Below are 25,418 nucleotides of genomic sequence, written 5' to 3' on the forward strand. Positions count from 1 at the left end.
CGTAATGCAGCAGTAGAAAGATTCGTAACGATATACTGTAAAAGCGGAATTCTTTGCGGCGTGAAAATTTTCCATTATTTCGCCTAAAGTAAATCTACGCGAATACATATAGCGTATAACAAATGAATTTCGTGGGGTCGCTATAGAGATTGCAAAATTTATTCCACGAAAAAATAAGTAATCGTTAAACTATTATATACTCTTATCAAATGATCACGAAATTTACATTCGCGAACATTTAATTTTCTCAAATGAGTTCAAATACGCAAAAATTTTGAATCACGGAAATAACCGTTTATATGGTATCTCCGTGCGAATATAAGAGTAAATGTGACATGTGAATACTAAAACTATTGTTCCACAGTTCGAAAACTATCACGCCGTAAACAGATTGACAGCTGACTAAGCGAAAATATCTGAACGCGAAAATATGCATGTTTATAGTATGGCTACTGAGTGTGTTGCTGACATGAGCCGTTTCCTCGACTCTGTTACCGCCTTCTCTAATTGTGCAGCGCTACAGATATTACATTATCGTGGATACAACAATCCTCAACGTTAAATTTGCTGCCAAAAATAAGCCATGGGTGTGGTTAGCAAATAGCAAGGTAGATATAACAATTTATATCGAGCATTTCATTTGGGGTCCATGAACGACGTAGATACAAAAATAACCACTAAATACAACTTTCAGGAGCCATCAGTTAATGTCAGAAATGGTAATCTCTTTCACAGACCCGGACACAAACAGTAACTGAGTTTGATATTGGTTTTTGGTTTACACCCTAGACTTAGGGATCGAACACCATATTGAAATTACTTATTAATTATCGGTCGGTATATAAATTTTCCTTGTCGTCAGATATCTCCCTGGGAATATCAGAATGTTGCGTCAGACAGACTCTTAGCAAAGACTATGATTACAAATACACAATTTTTAGTTCCAACTTTACAGGGGTCCCAAAACCGAAAAGTAAACATAATGAAGTGTTTTACTCTTTGATACGAATAGGCAGACCAGCTAAAGATACATCTGGATGATGTAGTCGTATCAACTACCATGTACATTCCCAGTGTTGTTAAATTACTGTATAGATTCTTTGATTCATGAGGGAATATTTTTACTGTGTTTGTGGTAAATGTACTTTTCCCGCACTTAAAGATACTCCACCTCTGACAAATGGTATTTTTTCACTATCAAAAATAGGATCAGACGATTTAGTATTTTTCTTCGGGTACAAAAGTTACTTACGTTACACCATTACCACCATTGAAAAATTTGAGCTTCTAATTTTACTTCAAGTTAAAAATATGAAAAATAATTAATTGCATCCCGAAAAAAATTCTGTGGCACTATGTCTTATATGGAATGAAGTAATAATTGCGAATGCACCTAAGGCGAAATAAATCATTTTATGTCATTGTTTGTGTTAATGAGGCATATATATACACGATCAAACACCAATTATTGTTCAAATGATGAATATCATTTATGCTCTGTAGGCGGTGGAGCATCTTTAAATTCTCTCAAATAAAATGGAAAAAGTAAGAGTAAGGGAAGCAGTATGGTTTATTATTCTTTAAAATTTGAAATCATGTGAACATTTGTCCTCGTAAAAAGCAAAAGACGGCGAAATGTTCTACTGCGAGATTAAGATTAAATGTTTTCCTGGGAGATTAAATAACTATAGGTTGATCTGTAGTTGTGTCGCTATCATATTGTAATTATACATAATGTACAAACATCTATTACCACTCAAATTTCATTATCGCTAAAATTTATTACCGCTAAAATATCATTATCGCAAATTTGTTATTACCACTAAATATCATGATTACTAATTTATTATTACAGTTAAATAGCATTAGCGCTAATTTATTATTACCGCTAAAATATCGTTATCGCGATGTTATTATTGCCGCTAAAACATTATTATTGCTAGATTATGACTACCGCTAACATACTGGTACTCGCAAAACAATAATACAATATAATACTATAATACCATAATATCGATTAAACATCATCACAGAAATTGTCCAAAGGGTTAAAATACTAATATTCGTAAAACATTATTACCAAAAATTAATCTTAACCTTCTTAATTTCATTAATGATAAAATTACTGTAAACATATTTTCACCTCTATATTGTTAACATCACTAAAACAGTAATACCGCGAAAATGTTTCAACCGATAAAAAATTATATGAAATAGTATGATCTCAGCCATAAAGCATTATTTGCATATCATTTATGTTATCACTAGTTGAAATTGAAGATTACTGCATTAACAACATCTTTCCTGGCATGAGAATAATACAAGTATATTGTTACTCTATTACAGGTTGCACGTATCGTTTCGTTTTCTAAAGGAATGGAATAGTATCCTATTTACATCTACACAAATACATCTTAAATCTTATTAATCATGTTTTTATTACGTAGTCTATTCATTTGTTCCTGCAAGTCCGCTAGTTAATGGTATTCACTCTGATAACGCATTAATATTTCCCTATTAGTCCGATCGCTTATGTCATAAACTTCCATCCTACATTATTTTGTTTGTTCTTATTATACCAATGGTGGATAACATGTTCCTCCATACCTAAATGATTTTCTCTGATAGTCCAATTACATTATTTGCATCAAATCTCTATTTCATTTATGTTTCTGATTCGTTTATTGTGTGTTTGTAAATTTGATAGATTCGTCTGTTGTTCACATATATTTCACTTTCATGTACAGTTTAACAGCTCCCATTTTGATCATTAATGTCTACCTGTCTACAATAAAATCCTGCCGATATACTTGCATAAATATATCAAATTTCTACTAAATGTCTGATGTGTGTATGTTTATGTGTGTCTTCATATATATGTCTGTGTCCGCTGGTGTCTGTATGTCTGTCAGGATCCTAATGTCCCTGCGCCTGTTCGTCTCCTAAAATACCTGTATGTCTTTCCGTCTCCTGATGCCTGTATGTCTGTCAGTCTCCTAGTGTCTGTGTGTCTGTCCGTCTTCCAATGTCTGTGTGTCTGTATGTCTCCCAATGTCTGTGTGTCTGTATGTCTCCCAATATCTGTGTCTCTGTGTGTCTCCCAATGTCTGTGTGTCTGTATGTCTCCCAATGTCTGTGTGTCTGTCTGTCTCCAAATGTCTGTGTGTCTGTATGTCTCCAAATGTCTGTGTGTCTGTATGTCTCCCAATGTCTGTGTGTCTGTATGTCTCCAAATGTCTGTGTGTCTGTGTGTCTCTCAATATCTGTGTCGGTCCGTCTCCAAATAATTTTGTGTCTGTTCGTCTCTAAATGTATATGTGTCGGTTCATCTTCTAGTGCCTAAGTGTCGCTCCGTCTCCTGAAGTCTGTTTCTCTGTCAGTCTACCAATGACTGTGTGTCTGTATGTCTGCCAATGTCTGTGTGTCTTTATGTCGCCCAATATCTGTGTGTCTGTATGTCTCCAAATGTCTGTGTGTCTGTATGTCTCCAAATGTCTGTGTGTCTGTATGTCTGCCAATGTCTGTGTGTCTGTATGTCTGCCAATGTCTGTGTGTCTGTATGTCTCCCAATGTCTGTGTGTCTGTATGTCTCCAAATGTCTGTTTGTCTGTATATCTCCAAATGTATGCGTGTCTGTATGTCTCCCAATATCTGTGTGTCGGTATGTCTCCCACTATCTTTGTCAGCCCGTCTCCCAATAATTGTGTGTCTGTCCGTCTTCTGGTATCTTTGTGTCTGTCCGTCTCCTGGGGTCTGTATGTCTGTCCGTTTCCCAATGTTTGTATGTCTCCTAGTGTATGTATGTCTGTTCGTCCTCTTGTGTTTCTATGCCTGTCTTTTAGAAATTGTCTGTTTATCTCATGATATCTTTCCGTGTGTCTCCAGGTGTGGGTATATCTATCGGTCTCATGGTTTAGATGTGTCTGTTTTCAGATAACATATGAAAATATCATCTTACCTTGAGTCTGGGGTGGGACTGTTGGCGGCAATGGTGTCGTAACTGAAAGAAAAGTGTTCACTCTAATAAACATACATAATCCAATATTTGCATTACATGTTACCGGCATCGTCACATAGTTTATCGCAATATTTTCATATCATAACAGAATAAATTAGGCGGCCGTGTAAGCACAGTGGGTATCTGCTATCCATACGGAGAATGCTATAAATCCGAGAGGCGCAAACAACACCCGTTCTAACTGAAATCACACACTGAATGGTTACAGAGACCGACGCATGTGAAAGTAAATTCCCATTTATACAAAGTTTGTGTTTTTTTTTGTAAAAATTCTGCTTTTACGTCTTCATCCTTGGAACTTATCGGGAAAGCACAGACATAATACACAACGTATAAACTGTAAAGACGAGGTAAAATTCCGTACACAATATATTACTGCAGCAGAGTGCCCCCAAGATTCTCGCGTCACCGATCAAGAGATAAAAGGCTTGCGCCATCCACAATTTGTCATTTCGTGTGATTAGCTGTACACCATTTTGCCGGATCTACCTACAGAACACAGGCCATGTGTTACGTAATTAGGTGTCGGTGTTTAATCATGTACTGACCCAACACATATTCCTATCACATCTGAGTTATACAGAAATCCGTCAGCATTATCCCCACGTCGATTGAACGTAGACATTAACATAGTCCAGTCGAACACTAGGGAGGGAATACGTTAAGTATCACAGCGGTAAGATTAGTTAATCCACGGACTGTATCAAGGTAGCTTTCATATTGTTATTTCTCAACAAGATTTCTAGAGCAGTTATTTGTTTACGGAAAGACGGCACGTGACTGGTGTACCTAATGCATTAATAAAAATTTGATATATTCCAAACATGTTGATAATGTTGATAAGAAAGAGACCGCCGTGTATCTGTCTAGTATAGGTCAGATATCTACAATGTTATATTCCGTTTTTGCACATTACAGAGTTATCTGCCCTTGCGGATAAATATTCATCTCTTTGCGAGCGTAACGTCGTATTTTCCAGAAAAAACCGACGTTAGGTTCACCCACAAAAAATGACGTCACAATGTGATACCTACCCGAAAGAATGTAATATGCGAAGACGAATGGGATAGAGATCGACGTGTGTCTGTGAAGTGTAAGGTTATATATCTACAGTATTATATAGGATAGGGGTCGTGTATCTGTCTAGTATAGGTCAAATATCTATAGTGTTATATAGATGGTGTATATCTGATAGAGGTCGTGTATCTAGTGTATAGAGGTCTAGTATAGGTCAGATATCTACAGTGTTATATAGGATAGAGGTGTGTATAGTATAGTCAGATATCTACAGTGTTTATAGGATAGAGGTCGTGTATCTGTCTAGTATAGGTAAGATATCTCAGTGTTAATAGTGAGGTGTTATCTGTCTAGTATAGGTCAGATATCTACAGTGTTATAGGATAGGGTGTGTATCTGTCAGTATAGGTCAGATATCTACAGTGTTATATAGGTATCTACAGTGTTTATAGGATAGAGGTCGTGTATCTGTCTAGTATAGGTCAGATATCTACAGTGTTATATAGGATAGAGGTCGTGTATCTGTCTAGTATAGGTCAGATATCTACAGTGTTATATAGGATAGAGGTCGTGTATCTGTCTAGTATAGGTCAGATATCTACAGTGTTATATAGGATAGAGGTCGTGTATCTGTCTAGTATAGGTCAGATATCTACAGTGTTATATAGGATACAGGTCGTGTATCTGTCTAGTATAGGTCAGATATCTACAGTGTTATATAGGATAGAGGTCGTGTATCTGTCTAGTATAGGTCAGATATCTACAGTGTTATATAGGATAGAGGTCGTGTATCTGTCTAGTATAGGTCAGATATCTACAGTGTTACATATGATAGAGGTCGTGTATCTGTCTAGTATAGGTCAGATATCTACAGTGTTTTATAGGATAGAGGTCGTGTATCTGTCTAGTATAGGTCAGATATCTACAGTGTTATATAGGATAGAGGTCGTGTATCTGTCTAGTATAGGTCAGATATCTACAGTGTTATATAGGATAGAGGTCGTGTATCTGTCTAGTATAGGTCAGATATCTACAGTGTTATATAGGATAGAGGTCGTGTATCTGTCTAGTATAGGTCAGATATCTACAGTGTTATATAGGATAGGTCGTGTATCTGTCTAGTATAGGTCAGATATCTACAGTGTTATATAGGATAGAGGTCGTGTATCTGTCTAGTATAGGTCAGATATCTACAGTGTTTATAGGATACAGAGTGTGTTATCTGTCTAGTATAGGTCAGATATCTACAGTGTTATATAGGATACAGGTCGTGTATCTGTCTAGTATAGGTCAGATATCTACAGTGTTATATAGGATAGAGGTCGTGTATCTGTCTAGTATAGGTCAGATATCTACAGTGTTATATAGGATAGAGGGCGTGTATCTGTTAGTATGAGTAGTATAGGTCAGATATCTACAGTGTTATATAGGATAGAGGTCGTGTATCTGTCTAGTATAGGTCAGATATCTACAGTGTTATAGGATAAGGTCGGTATCTGTCTAGTATAGCAGATATCTACAGTGTTATATAGGATACAGTGTATCTGTTAGTATAGGATAGATTCTCGTGGATAGGTGTCTGTCTGATAGTCATCTAAGTGTTTTAGTAAGTGTCAGATAGGGATCTGTCTAGTAAGTCAGATATCTACAGTGTTATATAGGATAGAGCGTTATCTGTCTAGTTAGGTCAGATATCTAAGTTTATAGAAAGGTCGTTACTGTCTAGTATAGGTCAGATATCTACAGTGTTATATAGGATAGAGGTCGTGTATCTGTCTAGTATAGGTCAGATATCTACAGTGTTATATAGGATAGAGGTCGTGTATCTGTCTAGTATAGGTCAGATATCTACAGTGTTATATAGGATAGAGGTCGTGTATCTGTCTAGTATAGGTCAGATATCTACAGTGTTATATAGGATAGAGGTCGTGTATCTGTCTAGTATAGGTCAGATATCTACAGTGTTATAGATATCTACAGTGTTATATAGGATAGAGGTCGTGTATCTGTCTAGTATAGGTCAGATATCTACAGTGTTATATAGGATAGAGGTCGTGTATCTGTCTAGTATAGGTCAGATATCTACAGTGTTATATAGGATAGAGGTCGTGTATCTGTCTAGTATAGGTCAGATATCTACAGTGTTATATAGGATAGAGGTCGTGTATCTGTCTAGTATAGGTCAGATATCTACAGTGTTATATAGGATAGAGGTGATGTGTCTATCAGTATAGGTCAGATATCTACAGTGTTATATAAGATAGAGGGTCTGTTATTGTTAGTTAGGTCATATCTACAGTGTTATATAGGATAGAGGTTTCATGTAGTGTATCTGTCTAGTATAGGTCAGATATCTACAGTGTTATATAGGATAGAGGTCGTGTATCTGTCTAGTATAGGTCAGATATCTACAGTGTTATATAGGATAGAGGTCGTGTATCTGTCTAGTATAGGTCAGATATCTACAGTGTTATATAGGATAGAGGTCGTATGTCTGTCTAGTATAGGTGAGATATCTACAGTGTTATATAGGATAGAGGCCGTATATATGTCTAGTATAGGTAAGATACTCATTTTGGCCACTACAGTTGATGGAGTTTTACCTGTTATATCAATTAATTTTGAAATGCCATTAAAAATATAGATACTATTGCGATACATTACTTGAATGTATATAATGAATAGCAACATTAGGGGCGGTAATAGTTTGTTTTAAAGACACATGATAATTCATTTTAGAGATTATGTTTTTGTCTGATGTGTATGAATAAACATATATTTCCTACTAAAACTACATGGTATAATTGTATAAGAAAGATATAAAGTGTTTATCGGAGATACCGATCGGTGGCTTCTTCATCGCTTCAAATGTGTAGATAATTTCTTATCTACAAAATCCTCTTTTGTAGTATTGTCACGCTTGGCACAACGTTTAATCTCGGACGAAGACGGCATTTATAGTATCATAATAAAGAGTGACAGCTCAAAAGTGAATCCAATTGAATTTTTCTTCCAACTGACGAGCCGAATAAAAAGATCAGGTATCTACAGTGGAACAGGTGTTACTGATTTTCATTTTATGAATATTCATGAGATTGAATAGGAATTGAAATTGAAATCATATACGCCTTTAATTATATTTTTTAGTAAATGAAAATAAAAAAAAATATCTATAGACTAAGAATCAATTAAGAAGATAGCCTCAAGTTCCGATTATATACAGTACTGTATTTCATTGTCATTTCTAATATAAAAGAGGAAACCAGTCTTGCCGCCGTCAACGGCGATGTCGACAATTTTTACCATGTATACGCCAATCGACGTAACTGTCATAACGGCGTGGTGAAAATGCGCCTTAACAACTGGAATTCCATATCCCCATATAAATTATAAGAGAATGAAAAAAAGAAATATTGGTCAAGTAGACATGGATATTCAAACCTTATATTATCGTCTACACAACCAGAATTCTATTTTTATCCATTAAATTATGAGAGAAAGCAAAAAATAGATGTGTCTGTCAAGTTGACAGGGATATCCCAACCTTATATTATATTTTTTACTTGGTCGTAAGTGACACATATGTGATTCAAAATATGTCATGCTATTTTTTTACCAAACAGTGTCTAACGCATCAAAATTATCTTACAAGAATATTTATATATATATTTAGACTACTAATTTTTCACATATGACATACAACAGCAGGATGCAAAAAGATTATCAATAACAATAAATATAAACTTCCACTAAAAACTTCAGATTCAAAAACAAAGATAATAAAAGATGTATATATAATTGCTTTTTCGCGTGGAATTATATTTTGTTACATTCGGGTTTCAAATTTATTTTGTCAGATTTTGAAAGCCGCGAAATGACTTAACTATTAATATAGGGTCCCACAGTTAGTAAACATGTATAAAAATATCTTAAATGGAATAAAAGAATTTGTTTTCGGGAAAACCAACAAAACACGCGAATAAAATGAAATCCTGTTTGGCTTATTACCGCATGAAATTAACATTGCGCAAGTATTTCTACTCATGAGTTTGTATCAAAGTGAAATTCGTGAATTTCCCAACCCGCGAAATTTAGCAACTATACAATATAGTAGTATAAAAACAGTCTTACCTGGTTTCTTGGGTGGTTTCTTGGTCGGTTTTTCCGTGACTCTGGAACCTGTGTCGTGAATTCACAAATACAAACACCACATACATGTTATAATATACAAAACACACATATTCACAAAAACGGAACAAAAACAATGACTTGAACAATAAACAACATCAACAAAATCATGTAAAGGAACGCGATACTCGCGGATTACCGCATTAGAAAAATATGCATTGTGATGTAACGGAGTTACTTCCCTTCTTTTCTCTCCGTCAATACTGACAGCTTGATACTGACGGACTGAACGAGGGGAGGTAACACTGACAAGTCAAAATGATAAAGAAACAGGGAGTTTAAAAGTCATACGTAAAACCTGGAAAAGAATAGGCATTATTCGACTAACTCGAGGTATACAGTGTTAGGAATAATAATACGAGTTTTACGATATGACATAAACCTGAAAAGAAAGAAGGACGAGATATAGTTCTGATTAAGACGTTAAACAATGAATTAACACGAAATGACATTATATAACCTACAAATGAACAGGACAGTCGAGGATTACATATAAGATATAAAGACAGTGACTTTAACACGTAACAACATTACATAAACCTACAAAGGAATGCGGTACTCGAGGGATACAATATTAAATAAGCTATACAGTGCTGCGTATATCTATATAACGGTGAAATTAGTAAACATTCAAGTCAACAGAACTGAAAATTAAAAAAATAAAAATCTGGATAAAATGATGAATTGAAATAACTTACCTGGACAGAATGCTGAAAATATTTTTTTATCAAGACCCTGTAACTCATCAAAACTCTGCACATTGAAGCTGTTTTCCTCCGGAGGCTGGTTCGCTATAGCGTCCACTTCTGTGGTGTCCGTCAGTCCGATACCAATTGTGTAAACATGTATCCCGTCACCCCTCGCTCCGTCAGCTTCCGGTATGGTACGCCGGGAATTGATGTTCGAGACGCCATCAGTCACCACAATGCCGATGTTTGGTACCCCGTCTCTGTCTCCATCGTCAGCGTTGAACATGTTCCTCATCGTCTGTATGGCGTCTGCCGTGTTCGTGCTTCCGTAGATATACGGAATGTTGTCAATGGCATCAAATATTTCCGCCGAGGAGGTGTAAGTGTTAAGATTGAACTGGATTTCTACGTTTGAGCTGTATATAAGCATGCCCACACGAACACTGCCTGAATCAAGGTCAGCATTTGCGAGGAAATCCTTACAGAACTGCAGCATCTTATTATAATTATCTTGGCCCACGCTGGTTGATGAGTCCAAAATAATGATCAGATCAACTTTGGATAATCCGCAGTCTGCAATCAACAGTTACAACATTTAGGTCAACTTTAGCTAGTTCAAAGTCTAAAATCAAACAATGTAGTTAGGTCAACGTTAGATAGTCCACAGTCTATGATTACAATCAACACGATCAGGTCCGCTGCAGGTATAAAATTACAACAAATCAATTATTTTATCAATACAATATATACTCTTATATTGTTTTATCAATAGATATTAAGAGTTGAGTATTATAAATACAAGATTTACTACCACTGAGGCAGAATCAATTTTTCTAATAATGTCTTCAACATACCTGATGGTGGTGCAGTTGCTGTAAAAGAAAAAATAGAAATATTAAAAACGGAATGGGCAATAGCAATAAAAGGTGTTAACAGTTTTGTTTCCAATGCAGACATTAAGATAATAAAAAAAATACTACATTTAATAAAAGAACTTTTTAAAGACAAAAAAACCCGATAGAGCAATGCTTCTTTCGAAGTATCAAATCATTTGTAGTTGACCGTGATATAATGTCACGTTCCTACTTCAAATGTGTTTATTAAATTTATCTTCGCACAGTCATGAAATCAATTAAACAGTGAACTGACAGCTATTCAAAAATTTCATTTTTATTTATTGATTTTATTTCAAATTCGATTGAAATGGAAATGTCTACATTTCAAAAACGAAGGATTTAGCAGCATGGTCATTGACGTCGTACATTGCGAAGTCACACTCCAGAACAATAGGAACAAATATAAATAAAATGGAGAACATGTGTGTTAAAAAGTGAGTTTTAAATATAAAGTCGACATGAATATTCCGGGGAAAAAATATCAATAAAAACGGATCTTATGAACTAATACCTACAAAATACCTACAGATTTTAATGGGATGCAAAGGTAACGCTTTACAGATCACTTTTGACTAATTTTCTAAATTTCGATGGCAAAAAGTGTAATGAAAAATTTACTGCTACTCCTGTGTTTGAGTCAATTGTCGAGAAACTTACTTGCTACTGGGTAAGGTCTCTGTCTAAATCCCTCTGGTGGTAATTCAGGCACTGAAATGTACAAATCAATTTATCAATACGGTGATTACACCAGCCAATGTAATAATATCATTTCAATTTGAAAATACACTCATATTCCTTGTTACGATAAATGTTTTACAAAATTTAATTAACTATTGCTATATCGAATCATGGAATACAAACATATATATTATATTTACTACCATATATATTGAAGTGAATAGTCGGGTAAAGGAAGGCTAAAGTCGCTGAAAATGGTGTTAATATATCCAGTATAATATCTTATGAAATAGAAAAATACAATTTTCTGTCAAAATCGCTCTGTATGCGAAGAATTTAATTTATATTATAATAATCCAAACATGTCCTTCCGGCTTCTGTCTTGACTTTCCAGGCAGCCTCGCTTTCAAAGAGTTATTTTTAGAAAAATGCTAAATTTACAGGGGGCTTTTTTATTATTTTAATGGTCAAAACTGGACAACGTAACCAAAACTGGACTGTAAGGACTTTTGGAATGCCAATGAACGCATTTAGACTGGTTGTCTTTGCCCAACTATTAACTTTAAAGAGAATCTGAAACGATTGATAAGATGTACTACATGTACGGTGATACTAACGTGCATCAAGGAACGCTAACTCGTCGTCGATGTCCTCGGGTCGGTCAGACAGTAAGAACAGACGTTGGTATTCCTCCAGAGGATGTGACGACACCTCGTCCAGTTCACTGTGGTCCCGGAGTCCCACTCCAACAGTGAATATATAGGCACCGTCATCTTCTAATTTCTCAGCTGCTCGGAAAGCTCCATATCTGTCAACGCTTTCATCTTGTCCAGTGATGAGAAGGACAAAGTTTCTAGCGAAGTCCCTGTCACCATTTTCAGGTCTGAACATCCTCCGTCTTACGTAATCTAAAGCTGCCACGGTGTTTGTCTCTCCTGGTTGGTACCGAACATCGTCCATTGCGGACACAACACCGTCCCTTGTCAAGTAATCGTCCAGCTGGTATTGGGCGGTCTGATCAGTACTGTACCTGAGGAGGCCGACACGGAATTTCTCGTTGTCAATACTGAGTCGACCAGCGACCATTTTAGCGTAATTCCGGATCCATTCGAATGTCTCTGGTGTTACAGAAGAGTCCAGGACGATGACGAGATCGAAGGCATTAGGTGGTGTCGGAGCGTCGGTAACTGTAACCAATAGTGATTTAGCATTGAGATAATTGAAGCCACCATTACATTACAACGTATCAAACGGTTAACCACACATGTAACCTATTGTATGGGTTTTGGTAAGCAAATACAAGGCTTACATTTACCACAATCATGTATTTTGTCAAGAGAAAAATACTTACCGATGAATGTTTGAGACTTAATTGGTATTAAGAGTTTAGGTGATTTGATATGTATACCATGCATCCAACATTGATATGTCGGAGAACCACTGTTATATAAATGGGGTATAAATCAAATATTGGTCATGCACATATATATAAATGTGTGTAGTTCGTCTTTATAATAAATGAATGACGTCTTTTTGTAAAGTTGTTTGGATTCATAAGATATCACAACATGCAGAATCAGTTTATTTTTTAGATAAGCATGGGGTAAATAAAATACAAAGGTAGGTGATTATATCTAATGAATATCAACAAATCACAACATGCTAAACATCACAGAATAAATCAAAGTAGAACCGACAAAATACAGTTTCAGTTATAAACACAAATAATTTGAAATTAATTTCTCATTGTATGAGAGTGATATTACGAGTTTTAAATTCACAAAAATGGGAACACAAATACAAAATTGTATCATGAATCTTGAATGAAGGTAAATTAATGATATTCTGTTTTGTTTTAGCATTGTTTGCATTTCTTTCTTTTCGGAGTTTTTAATCATCTGATTGATTCGGAGATTAATGCCGTTTTGGCCGCAATGTACTATTAAAACCTTGACTTTGGTAAAATACAAAATCGCTATGAAAATGGTGCGGGAACAAATGGGTTTCTTTTAAACTAAATATATTAATTTATTTTTGTAATCATAATAATACATGCAAATCTTTCAAACGAAATGAGTATCACGCCATTCTAATTCTCATCAATGAGATACATGAGTGATAGAAAAAGGGTTGAATAAAATGAACAAATGGAATACATTGTATATCAAATCGGGATTACGTTTATAATTCTAAAGACAACATTTCGTTATATCTGACTGATCTTAACAAAGCATGTAACTCTATCATGCATCAATTATTTGCGAGATTCGACATAAAATGAGTAATATAATGTACAGATGGTTAGGGGGATATGTTTTGTATTTAATCGTCAAACGAAATACTTTAAACATACTTCTTTTTGCGTGATAAGATTTTAGCGCAAACGCGAACTTGAAAAGGTAACCCCAGTGATGAATTCGCGTACTCATCACCATGACTACATAAACGATACAGAAAACAAAATTAGCGCAATCATATTCTATCGCAAAATTTCTTGAGCGAAAAACATTGAAATAAATTCACCGCTAAAATATGTATGTTTAAAGTAATCAACCAGAAACTAGAATTGTCGCCAGACCGGACGACTAATATACCGCAGCACAAATTTTGTAATACCTCCATTAATATTGGAGATTGCAGAATCCTATATCGTTTACCCAACTCCTCTTTTGTATCAGGGTTCTGTGTACCAAATCTTATCAAAATATGTCTATAATTTAGGTGTTTGCCGCACAAAGTTTTGTCTATAGATTCAAGTATACCCCTAACTTCATAGCGGAGGGTGTCAGTATTGATTTTTCAAACACAAAGAAACGGTATAGCCCAACGTTTATCATTCTCAATGCATAATTTTATACATTCATATATATGTACCCTATAATAAAAATAAGGTAGGAAATATTGGATTGTAATGTATAAAGGTGTTTTCGATCTTGATATTGATATAAAAGCGAGATTGATCAATGGAAAGAGGAACAGGGGGATTAGGAAAACTCGTAACTTAAAACATGCTAAAACAAATGGGGTCGGCAATCCACGAGTGTTACCTGTGGTAGTAGGTGCCGGAGTTGTAGTGGTAGTTGTGGCCGTAGTTGGCTCAGTGGTTCGCTTAACTGTCACACACAGACAAATATAACAAACAGATACAGTACAGATTCGTGAAGAAAACATATAAGTTACTTGTGTATAGATGTGAACGAGACGATAACTCAACAAAGAAATTCTTACATGGACTAAGAAAAATTGTGAAACATCAGAGTTTAAGAGTGAATAACAAACAAAACAACACATGTGCGACAAAACGAAATTTCAATATAGTTAACGCATGAATGAAAGTGCATCAAAATTAAGTAAAAAATATATAAACAATTTCACAATTTGAAACATAAACAGTACGTTAAAACATGGATACAATAAAGAGGACTTCATTTACCTGGACAGAGAGAAGAGAATACTTGGTCACTCAGAGCATTCAGCTCGTCAAAGGTCTGAACGTTGAAGCTGTTTTCTGATGTTGGTTTGTTGGCGATGCCGTCCAACTCGGTGGTATCCTGAAGACCAATACCAATGGCGTAGATGTGGATATCGTCATCCCTGGCTCGGTCTGCTTCCGGAATGGTTCTCCGGGAATTGATGTTAGATACACCGTCTGTCAAGATGATACAGATGTTAGGGACGCCATCACGATCTCCGTCAGCGGGGTTGAACATGTTCCTCATCGTCTGTAAAGCGTCCGCCGTGTTCGTACTTCCGTAGATGTAGGGAATTTTGTCAATCGCTTGGTTGATATCAGCTTTCGAGGAATACTCGTTAAGATTAAACTGGATTTCTACCCCGGAACTGTAGATCAATGCACCGACACGTACGTTACCAGAATCAATGTCGGCGTTCCTTAGGAAATCCTTACAGAAAGCCAGCATTTTATCGTAGTTATCTTGTCCTACACTGGTGGAGGCGTCGATGATGATGATCAGGTCAACCTTGGACAGGGCACAATCTAGAATGGAACGGAATATATTGTGGTTTAAGCATTTGGTGTTTTGATTTGTTTTGAAAGAAAATCTGAGCATCATGCCTCCATTCCCACTGTTAATGTTCTTTATTAAATTGTATTTGTACAGGAAAGAGGTTTTTACCAATTACAAAACAAATACTTTGATAAACTTACCAGTAGCAGGAGGAAGCGTGATTGGAATTGGAGTGGTCGCTGGAATAATAAAATGTAGTGTTAGTCTCTCATATAACTGAAGATAAACAGTGGCGTTTTAAGATTACAATTTCTTTAATGCAGTCTCGTATTCTATTATAATTAGTCATGCGTTTAACATTAGAAAGGATATGCTGATATTTCTGTTTGTTTGATATATATCGTTATAATTGTTGTATAATTAGATTAGCCAAAATCATAAAAAGTTCTCATTTAAGCCGAAAATTTGCGAGCAAATATAGTCACATAAGAATGTCTTTAACGTTTGACAATATTTTTTTTTATACACATATGATTTTTTTTGCATTGTACATCCTTATCCAATCGTACCATCATCAGATGATATACTGCACACTTACTTGGTGGATAGGGCCGTCCACGGAATCCCTCCGGGGGTTCTTCGGGTACTGAAACCGCAAATGTTTTCATTATTTGTAAGGTTTTTAACTTAATCTATTAATTCGCTACTCTTCATTTTATATATGAAACATGTTTATTTTTTACCCATGAACGTTCCAAATGATTCTGCTAGGAATAAATATCCTATGTAAAAGACAAGCTGGCTGATTTCCTGTATTATTTTTCTTATAAAACTGAACTTGCAATGGATGTTTTAATGTTATGTAACACGAATTTTAAAATCTCAATATACAAATTAAGATTCCTTTAATATAATACATGTTTAATATTTTTTTATTCTAATAAAGATATCTTGCAATCGAAAAGCTGAAAATTATTTTCAGAAATAAATAGGAAATGCACGATGTGGAAAAATTTTAATAAATATTTAACTCACGTGCATCAAGGAAAGCTAACTCGTCGTCGATATCTTCGGGTCGGTCAGACAGTAAGAACAGACGCTGGTATTCCTCCAGAGGATGTGACGACACCTCGTCCAGTTCACTGTGGTCCCGGAGTCCCACTCCAACAGTGAATATATAGGCATCGTCATCTTCTAATTTCTCAGCTGCTCGGAAAGCTCCATATCTGTCAACACTTTCGTCTTGTCCGGTGATGAGAAGGACGAAGTTTCTAGCGAAGTCTCTGTCACCATTTTCAGGTCTGAACATTCTCCGTCTTACGTAATCTAAAGCAGCCTCGGTGTTTGTCTCTCCTGGCTGGTACTGGACATCGTCCATGGCGGACACAACGCCGTCCCTGGTCAAGTAATCGTCCAGCTGGTATTGGACGGCCTGGTCAGTACTGTACCTGAGGAGGCCGACACGGAATTTTTCGTTGTCAATACTAAGTCGACCAACGACCATTTTAGCGTAATTTCGGATCCATTCGAACTTCTCTGGTGTTACGGAAGAGTCAAGAACGATGACGAGATCGAAGGCTCTGGGTGGAGGCGTTGGTGCAGGGGTGGTGGTCGGTGCGTCAGTGACTAAAACGTTAATAATTGATTATTTTTTCAAACACAAGGATCTAAAAAAGAATTTTACACATATCCGAACCGCTAAGCAAAATTGAACATCACAGGTATAGATATTGTTACAATTTCACTAGTAAATGTTGTTGCTTGGGTTATATAGAATGCTCCTCTTATATGAAATTGATAGAAAATGCAGAAAAGTGGAGAAAACTATAAATGGTGAAGGCTTTTAAAGAAACGTAGGGTATTTTATAATTACACATATAGTTTTACCTCTAGGTGGAATGGCGGTTGATGTGGTAGTTGGTCTTTCGTCCTGTTTGAAGCCTGAGACACACAGTTGGAGACAAACATAAACGTGTGAACAAAGGACAAATATAAAACAAAAACATGTCACAAAATGTGCATCAACGACAACAATATGCTTCAACAGAACAACATAAATCATGTGCATTGATATATAACACAAGTGAACAGTGTTACAAAAAGAACAACGAACATTGAAAACATTGACAAAAGGAAAATTGGCCTTAAATAGTAATGATTAATCGAATAAAAGGCGTTGACACGACATAAAACTAATAGCTCCATCATATTTTCTTTTCACATCAAAATGTTTTTTACCTGGACAGAGAGAAGAGAAGACCTGGTCACTCAGAGCATTCAGCTCGTCAAAGGTCTGAACGTTGAAGCTGTTTTCTGATGTTGGTTTGTTGGCGATGCCGTCCAACTCGGTGGTATCCTGAAGACCAATACCAATGGCGTAGATGTGGATATCGTCATCCCTGGCTCGGTCTGCTTCCGGAATGGTTCTCCGGGAATTGATGTTAGATACACCGTCTGTCAAGATGATACAGATGTTAGGGACGCCATCACGATCTCCGTCAGCGGGGTTGAACATGTTCCTCATCGTCTGTAAAGCGTCCGCCGTGTTCGTACTTCCGTAGATGTAGGGAATTTCGTCAATAGCCTGGTTTATCTCGGCTTTTGTTGAATACTCATTTAGGTTAAACTGGATTTCTACCCCGGAACTGTAAATCAAGGCACCCACACGTACGTTACCGGAATCAACGTCGGCGTTCCTTAGGAAATCCTTACAGAAAGCCAACATTTTATCGTAGTTATCTTGTCCTACACTGGTGGAGGCGTCGATGATGATGATCAGGTCCACCTTGGACAGGGCACAATCTGAAATGGTAAAAAATGTATTTTTTTTTATTTTGATCTTTTGATTTTTGATGTTTTGGTAGTTTTATTGGTTGACAAGGAAAAACCCTGAGCACCATCCCTTAATTCTCACTATTAATGCACCTTATGGGATTGTATTTTGTGCATGAAAGAAGTATTTACCAATCAGAAAACAAATACTTTGATGAACTTACCAGTGGCAGGAGGAAGTGTGATTGGAATTGGCGTGGTGGCTGTAATAATGAAATGAAGTGTTAGTCTCTTATATAACTTAAGATCAAAAGTGGCTTTTAAAAATGAAATTTCTTCGATAGGGCAATAATTCAATGTCGTAATATATCATAGTTACATCACACGTTTTAAAGACACCATTATTTCTAATGTTTGTATAATATATATCATATTAACTGTTGAATAATTGATTGTCAGGTCAGCAAAATGAGAGGAAAGTCCTCACTTTAGCTGAAATTTTCGAACTAGAGAGCATATAATGAAATATTGTCATGTTTGAATGTCTTTAAAGTTTGACAAAAATGAATGATATTTGTCTATACAACACTATTCATTCGTACCATCATCAGATGATATACTGCACACTTACTTGGTGGATAGGGCCGTCCACGGAATCCCTCCGGAGGATCCTCGGGCACTGAAATAGTTAAACGTTTTATTCTACACAGAAATTGAAAAATAGCGCGTAGATTTATCTTAATATTATATATCAATCATGGTAGCAATTAAAGAAAAATATACATGTATACCACATTTTGTATTACTCTTTTCCCTCTCTAAACATTCACCTATAAAAAACAGGTGAATTAGTCTTGACATAAAACTGGGTGAAATATCAGCAATCTCGGCAATAATATGTTACTTTTTAAATAAACTCCTTAACTGGATATACTTTTATCGAGAATAAAGCTATGGCAAGAAACGATCCAAAATAAATTAAAAAAAAACAGAGAGTTTATATACATTTTTTAGATGAAATAATATTAACCAAACTATTAATCTAGTTGACATTGAAAAATGCTACACTCACATGTATCTAGGAACGCTAACTCGTCGTCGATATCCTCGGGTCGGTCAGATAGTAAGAACAGACGCTGGTATTCCTCCAGAGGATGTGACGACACCTCGTCCAGTTCACTATGGTCCCGGAGTCCCACTCCAACAGTGAATATATAGGCACCGTCATCTTCTAATTTCTCAGCTGCCCGGAAAGCTCCATATCTGTCAACGCTTTCGTCTTGTCCGGTGATGAGAAGAACAAAGTTTCTAGCGAAGTCTCTGTCACCATTTTCAGGTCTGAACATCCTCCGTCTTACGTAATCTAAAGCAGCCTCGGTGTTTGTCTCTCCTGGCTGGTACTGGACATCGTCCATGGCGGACACAACACCGTCCCTGGTCAAGTAATCGTCCAGCTGGTATTGGACGGCCTGGTCAGTACTGTACCTGAGGAGGCCGACACGGAATTTCTCGTTGTCAATACTGAGTCGACCAGCGACCATTTTAGCGTAATTCCGGATCCATTCGAATGTATCTGGTGTTACAGAAGAATCCAGGACGATGACGAGATCAAAGGCATTAGGTGGAGGTGTCGGAGCTTCGGTAACTGTAACCAAGAGTAATATTAAGCGTTTAATATTACACTACAACTTATGAAAGGTTTATCACACGCTATATAACAATCATGTATATGCGACGAATGCTTATAAATGAATATTTCAGATGTAATTGGTATTAAGTGGTAGGTTACATTGATATATACATATACCAACCATCCATCAAGAATATGATAGAAAGTCGAAATTATATTTAACGCGGGTCGGAAAACATATACAATACGTCACATATAATATCGGTAATGTATAATGTACATATGTAATTATGTAAATGGTTCATTCAAATGAATATTATGGATATAATTTGTAAAATTGTTTGGATTCATAAGATATCACAACATGCAGAATTAGTTTTACTTTCCAGTGGATTAAGAATGGAGGAAATGAAAGATGTACTTATTATATCACTCGCATATTTCACAACATGCCAAAGATATTTGAATAAAAAATAAAAAGTGGAACCAACATATATTGTTTGGGTAAGCGATACATAGGATCTAAAATCAGTGTCTTTTTGTATGGGATTAGGATTGATGCCACGAGTTTAAAAATTGAAAGCAAATCAAAATTATTATCATGAATATAATATACAGGAAACGTTTGACAGTTTACATTTATCTCATAATTGCTTTCAGTTTTTCCTGTTCTGGGTTTTCTGGCATTTGATTGATACAGAGATCAATGCCGTTTTATTTCTCGTCATGTCAAATCAGATTTTGGTCAAAAGCATGAGTCAGTCATGCAAGTAGTGCGAGAAATAATGGGACATCTTTTCAGGTTAACATCTTATTGGTTGTTATTTAGCTCTTAAGAAAATCTTTTAATTTTATAGAGCATAAGCGACATAACACACGCCATATTGTGACGTATATCAAATATTGGAATGTCGAGGGTCAAGATATGGATAAATGCAAAAAAGAAATAGACGGATAAATGCAAAAAAGAAATAGACGGATTCTGTAAACTCGTAAATTAAAAGCACATGCTAAAATGGAGTGAGGTCGGGGATCCATGAATGTTACCTGTGGTAGTAGGTGCCGGAGTTGTAGTGGTAGTTGTGGTCGTAGGTGGCTCAGTGGTTCGCTTAACTGTCACACACAGACAAGTATAACAAACAGATACAGAACAGAGTCGTGAAAAAACCCACACAAATTACTTGTGTATAGAAGTAGAACGAGACAAAAATTCAACAATCACTATTGCACAGATTAAGACTAATAGTGAAACATCAGAGTTTAAGAGTGAATAACAAACAAAACATCACATGTGCGACATAACGAAATTTCCATATTACGTCTTTGCATATTACATAGTTACCTTTCTTGCGCGTACATGTAGGTATTGATTGTGCCGACATTCTTTTGTGAGCGAAATTCACATCGTTTGCTGTGAAAAGTATGGAGTTACGCTCGCAAATACATGACGTCACAATCAATACCTACACGTAAGCGCAGGTAACTCTGTAATTTGCATATACAGTATAGTTTACGAATGAATGAAAGTGCCTCATAACAAAAATATACCAATTTCAAACAATGTTCATAATTCGAAACATAAACAGTACATTAAAAACATGGATACAATAAAGAGGACTATATTTACCTGGACAGAGAGAAGAGAAGACTTGGTCACTCAGAGCATTCAGCTCGTCAAAGGTCTGAACGTTGAAGCTGTTTTCTGATGTCGGTTTGTTGGCGATGCCGTCCAACTCAGTGGTATCTTGCAGACCAATACCAATGGCGTAGATGTGGATATCGTCATCCCTGGCTCGGTCTGCTTCCGGGATGGTTCTCCGGGAATTGATGTTCGATACACCATCTGTTAAGATGATACAGATGTTAGGGACGCCATCTCGATCTCCGTCAGCGGGGTTGAACATGTTCCTCATCGTCTGTAAAGCGTCCGCCGTGTTCGTACTTCCGTAGATGTAGGGACTTTCGTCGATAGCCTGGTTGATGTCAGCTTTCTTGGAATACGAGTTGAGGTTAAATTGGATTTCTACCCCGGAACTGTAGATCAAGGCACCCACACGTACGTTACCGGAATCAATGTCGGCGTTCCTTAGGAAATCCTTACAGAAAGCCAGCATTTTATCGTAGTTATCTTGTCCTACACTGGTGGAGGCGTCGATAATGATGATGAGGTCCACCTTGGACAGGGCACAATCTGAAATGGAACGGAATAGACTATGTTTTCTGATTTTGGTCTATTATTGGGTGCTTTGGTACTTTATTATCTCGCCAAGGAAAATACATTATCGGAGCACTATTCCGTCATTCCCACTATTTGCGTACCTCATTGAATTGTATTTTGAGCAGGAATGAAATCTGTACCAATTAGAAAAAATGCTTTGATGAACTTACCAGTGGCAGGAGGAAGCGTGATTGGAATTGGCGTGGTGGCTGTAATAATAAAATGTATTGTTATCATTTCATGTCATATAACTTAAGATCAAAAGTAGCGTTTTAAGGTTGAAATTTCTGCGATAGGACAATGCAGTGAAATGTGTTTTAACTTTAGCAAGAATATGGTGATATCCATGACATTTGTTTGATATATATTTTAATAATTGTTGCATAATAAGGTTAACAAAAGTCGTTAGAAAATCCTCAATAATTATCGAAACATATTATTGTTTCAAAGTAAATTATTTTGACCCTATCCTTACAGCAAATTGTACTGAATATCTGCCCATTATGCATAATGACAAGATACTCAGCATAATTTGCAGCAAGATCGCAATTTTAGTTTGATAAGATAATTTACCATACTTTGTACTTTCTTTACTTTAATTTAGCTTCAATGAAATAAATTTATGTGTTCCGAGCATATAATGAAAATTCCTCACTCAAGAACGTCTTTAAAGATAGACAAGAATGAATTATATTGTTTCACAAAAAATGAAACTTTGATTTATTTGCATTGTACATCCTTACGAACTCGTACCACCATCATATGATACACTGTACACTTACTAGGCGGATAAGGGCGTCCACGGAATCCCTCTGGAGGCTCCTCGGGTACTGAAAGTACAAATATTTTTCATCATTTGTAGGATTAACATAATCTGCTGACTATTCTACGCCTGTGCGTAAACATGAATCTGTTTGTTATTTTCGAAAACTTTTTTCTTTGTTGTGCTAGGAAGAAATATCTTAAGGCAAAACACAAACTAGCTGTTTTCCAGTATTTGTCTTAGTAAATCGGCCATATTTTATAGGTTATCGAGGCAGGTATAACTGAGGCCATCTATGTTTAGATTGAACATAGGTGTGTCGATTCTCGTGCTTTATATAGGGCTCGGTCAAGCAATGGTTTCCATACAAACATCCAAATCGTCTACTAACTTCCATGGATACGGTATCATCATTGCTAGGGGATATCTCAGGAAAGATGTTTGAAACATGTTATTTATTTTTTCCCTTAGCCTTTTAACTTACATCGTCAAATTTAATCAAAATATTTTCAAATTAAAAACACCGACAAATATTTCTAGTAATATATAAAAGAATAAATAAATAGCAAAAGCACGATGCGAAGACATTAAAATAAACAAATTATCGCTATATACTTCATTAAGAAGGAAAAATAATAAACGTACGAGCATCAAGGAACGCTAACTCGTCGTCAATATCCTCGGGTCGGTCAGACAGTAAGAACAGACGCTGGTATTCCTCCAGAGGATGTGACGACACCTCGTCCAGTTCACTGTGGTCCCGGAGTCCCACTCCAACAGTGAATATATAGGCACCGTCATCTTCTAATTTCTCAGCTGCCCGGAAAGCTCCATATCTGTCAACGCTTTCGTCTTGTCCGGTGATGAGAAGGACGAAGTTTCTAGCGAAGTCTCTGTCACCATTTTCGGGTCTGAACATTCTCTGTCTTACGTAATCTAAAGCAGCCACGGTGTTTGTCTCTCCTGGCTGGTAACGGACATTGTCAATGGCGGACACAACGCCGTCCCTGGTCAAGTAATCATCCAGCTGGTATTGGACGGTCTGGTCAGTACTGTACCTGAGGAGGCCGACACGGAATTTCTCGTTGTCAATGCTGAGTCGACCAGCGACCATTTTAGCGTAATTCCGGATCCATTCGAATGTGTCTGGTGTTACAGAAGAGTCCAGGACGATGACGAGATCGAAGGCTCTGGGTGGAGGCGTTGGTGCAGGAGTGGTGGTCGGTGCGTCAGTGACTAAAAAGTTAACAATTTATTTCTTTAAACACAGCGATGTAAATAAACAGAATATGTACACAGATCCGAACACAACAATTTGAACATCACCGGTATAGATATTTTGACAATTTAACTAGTTCATGTTGTTGCTTGTTTTACACAAAATGCTCCTCTTATACGATATTAAAAAAATGCTAGGAAGATGGAGAATACTATGAATGATGTAGGCTTTGAAAGAATTGTGTGGTTTCTTATTATTTCACAGGTATTTTACCTCTAGGTGGAATGACGGTTGACGTGGTAGTTGGTCTTTCTTCCTGTTTGAAGCCTGAGACACACAGTTGGAGACAAACATAAACATATGAACCGGACAAATATAAAAACAAATACATGAAGAAACATGAACAATAACACAAGTCACAAACTGGTACGACAACAATGTGCTAAAACAATACAACATAAATCATGTGCATTGATATATAGTACAAGTGAACAGTGTTACAAAAAGTAAAACGAACATTGAAAACATTGACAAAAGGAAGATTGGCCTTAAATAGTAATAATTAATCGAATAAAAGGCGTTGACACGACATAAAACTTATAGGTCCATTATATTTTCTTTTCACATAAACATGGTTTTTTACCTGGACAGAGAGAAGAGAAGACCTGGTCACTCAGAGCATTCAGCTCGTCAAAGGTCTGAACGTTGAAGCTGTTTTCTGATGTCGGTTTGTTGGCGATGCCGTCCAACTCAGTGGTATCTTGCAGACCAATACCAATGGCGTAGATGTGGATATCGTCATCCCTGGCTCGGTCTGCTTCCGGAATGGTTCTCCGGGAATTGATGTTAGATACACCGTCTGTTAAGATGATACAGATGTTAGGGACGCCATCACGATCTCCGTCAGCGGAATTGAACATGTTCCTCATCGTCTGTAAAGCGTCCGCCGTGTTCGTACTTCCGTAGATGTAGGGAATTTCGTCGATAGCCTGGTTGATATCAGCTTTTTTGGAATACGAGTTGAGGTTAAACTGGATTTCTACCCCGGAACTGTAGATCAAGGCTCCCACACGTACGTTACCGGAATCAATGTCAGCGTTTCTTAGGAAATCCTTACAAAAAGCCAGCATTTTATCGTAGTTATCTTGTCCTACACTGGTGGAAGCGTCGATGATTATGATGAGGTCGACCTTGGACAGGGCACAATCTGAAATGAAACGGAATAGATTATGTTTTCTGATTTTGGTACATGTATTTTGGTTTTTGGTGGTTTGATAGTTTCATATCTTGACAAGGAAAAAATCTGAGCACCGTGCCTTCATTCCCACTATTTATGTACCTCATTGTATTGTATGTTGTGCC

The 25,418-nt window shown here is 36.6% G+C and overlaps 2 protein-coding genes across 42 annotated transcripts in view; one reads left to right on the top strand and one right to left on the bottom strand.

Annotated features, from left to right (window-relative positions):
• LOC138310974 (uncharacterized) overlaps window positions 1-25,418 on the bottom strand; it is a 229,877-nt gene that overhangs the window by 37,079 nt on the left and 167,380 nt on the right. For 27 of the 41 annotated variants that reach the window (XM_069252370.1, XM_069252360.1, XM_069252369.1 and 24 more), the window contains 23 exons: window positions 24,700-25,263; window positions 24,330-24,383; window positions 23,483-24,073; window positions 22,857-22,904; window positions 22,245-22,283; window positions 21,484-22,047; window positions 20,904-20,969; window positions 19,299-19,871; window positions 18,858-18,905; window positions 18,451-18,489; window positions 17,693-18,256; window positions 17,342-17,395; window positions 16,490-17,080; window positions 16,053-16,100; window positions 15,655-15,693; window positions 14,920-15,483; window positions 14,534-14,599; window positions 12,104-12,673; window positions 11,466-11,516; window positions 10,767-10,784; window positions 9,922-10,485; window positions 9,167-9,214; window positions 3,959-4,000 (listed from right to left, as the gene is read on the bottom strand). In XM_069252370.1, the coding sequence (XP_069108471.1) occupies window positions 3,959-4,000; window positions 9,167-9,214; window positions 9,922-10,485; window positions 10,767-10,784; window positions 11,466-11,516; window positions 12,104-12,673; window positions 14,534-14,599; window positions 14,920-15,483; window positions 15,655-15,693; window positions 16,053-16,100; window positions 16,490-17,080; window positions 17,342-17,395; window positions 17,693-18,256; window positions 18,451-18,489; window positions 18,858-18,905; window positions 19,299-19,871; window positions 20,904-20,969; window positions 21,484-22,047; window positions 22,245-22,283; window positions 22,857-22,904; window positions 23,483-24,073; window positions 24,330-24,383; window positions 24,700-25,263 (5,805 nt within the window). The remainder of the gene's footprint in view (window positions 1-3,958; window positions 4,001-9,166; window positions 9,215-9,921; window positions 10,486-10,766; window positions 10,785-11,465; window positions 11,517-12,103; window positions 12,674-14,533; window positions 14,600-14,919; window positions 15,484-15,654; window positions 15,694-16,052; window positions 16,101-16,489; window positions 17,081-17,341; window positions 17,396-17,692; window positions 18,257-18,450; window positions 18,490-18,857; window positions 18,906-19,298; window positions 19,872-20,903; window positions 20,970-21,483; window positions 22,048-22,244; window positions 22,284-22,856; window positions 22,905-23,482; window positions 24,074-24,329; window positions 24,384-24,699; window positions 25,264-25,418) is intronic. The other 14 variants (XM_069252376.1, XM_069252375.1, XM_069252374.1 and 11 more) reach the window with 11 other exon arrangements.
• LOC138310756 (keratin-associated protein 12-2-like) lies at window positions 3,130-3,745 on the top strand. Its single transcript, XM_069252096.1, has 2 exons — window positions 3,130-3,267; window positions 3,381-3,745. Exons 1-2 carry the CDS (start codon window positions 3,130-3,132, stop codon window positions 3,699-3,701), a joined length of 459 nt encoding a protein of 152 aa, XP_069108197.1. The 3' UTR covers window positions 3,702-3,745.

The sequence above is a fragment of the Argopecten irradians genome, chromosome 16, assembly GCF_041381155.1.
Source record: "Argopecten irradians isolate NY chromosome 16, Ai_NY, whole genome shotgun sequence".
NCBI lineage: Eukaryota > Metazoa > Mollusca > Bivalvia > Pectinida > Pectinidae > Argopecten > Argopecten irradians.

Coding starts and splice junctions, on each gene's coding strand:
- LOC138310756 (XM_069252096.1), top strand. CDS start 3,130: ATGTCTGTGTGTCTGTCTGTCTCCAAATGTCTGTGTGTCTGTATGTCT. Junction 3,268..3,380: donor GTGTGTCTCTCAATATCTGT/GTCGGTCCGTCT, acceptor TTTCTCTGTCAG/TCTACCAATGACTGTGTGTC.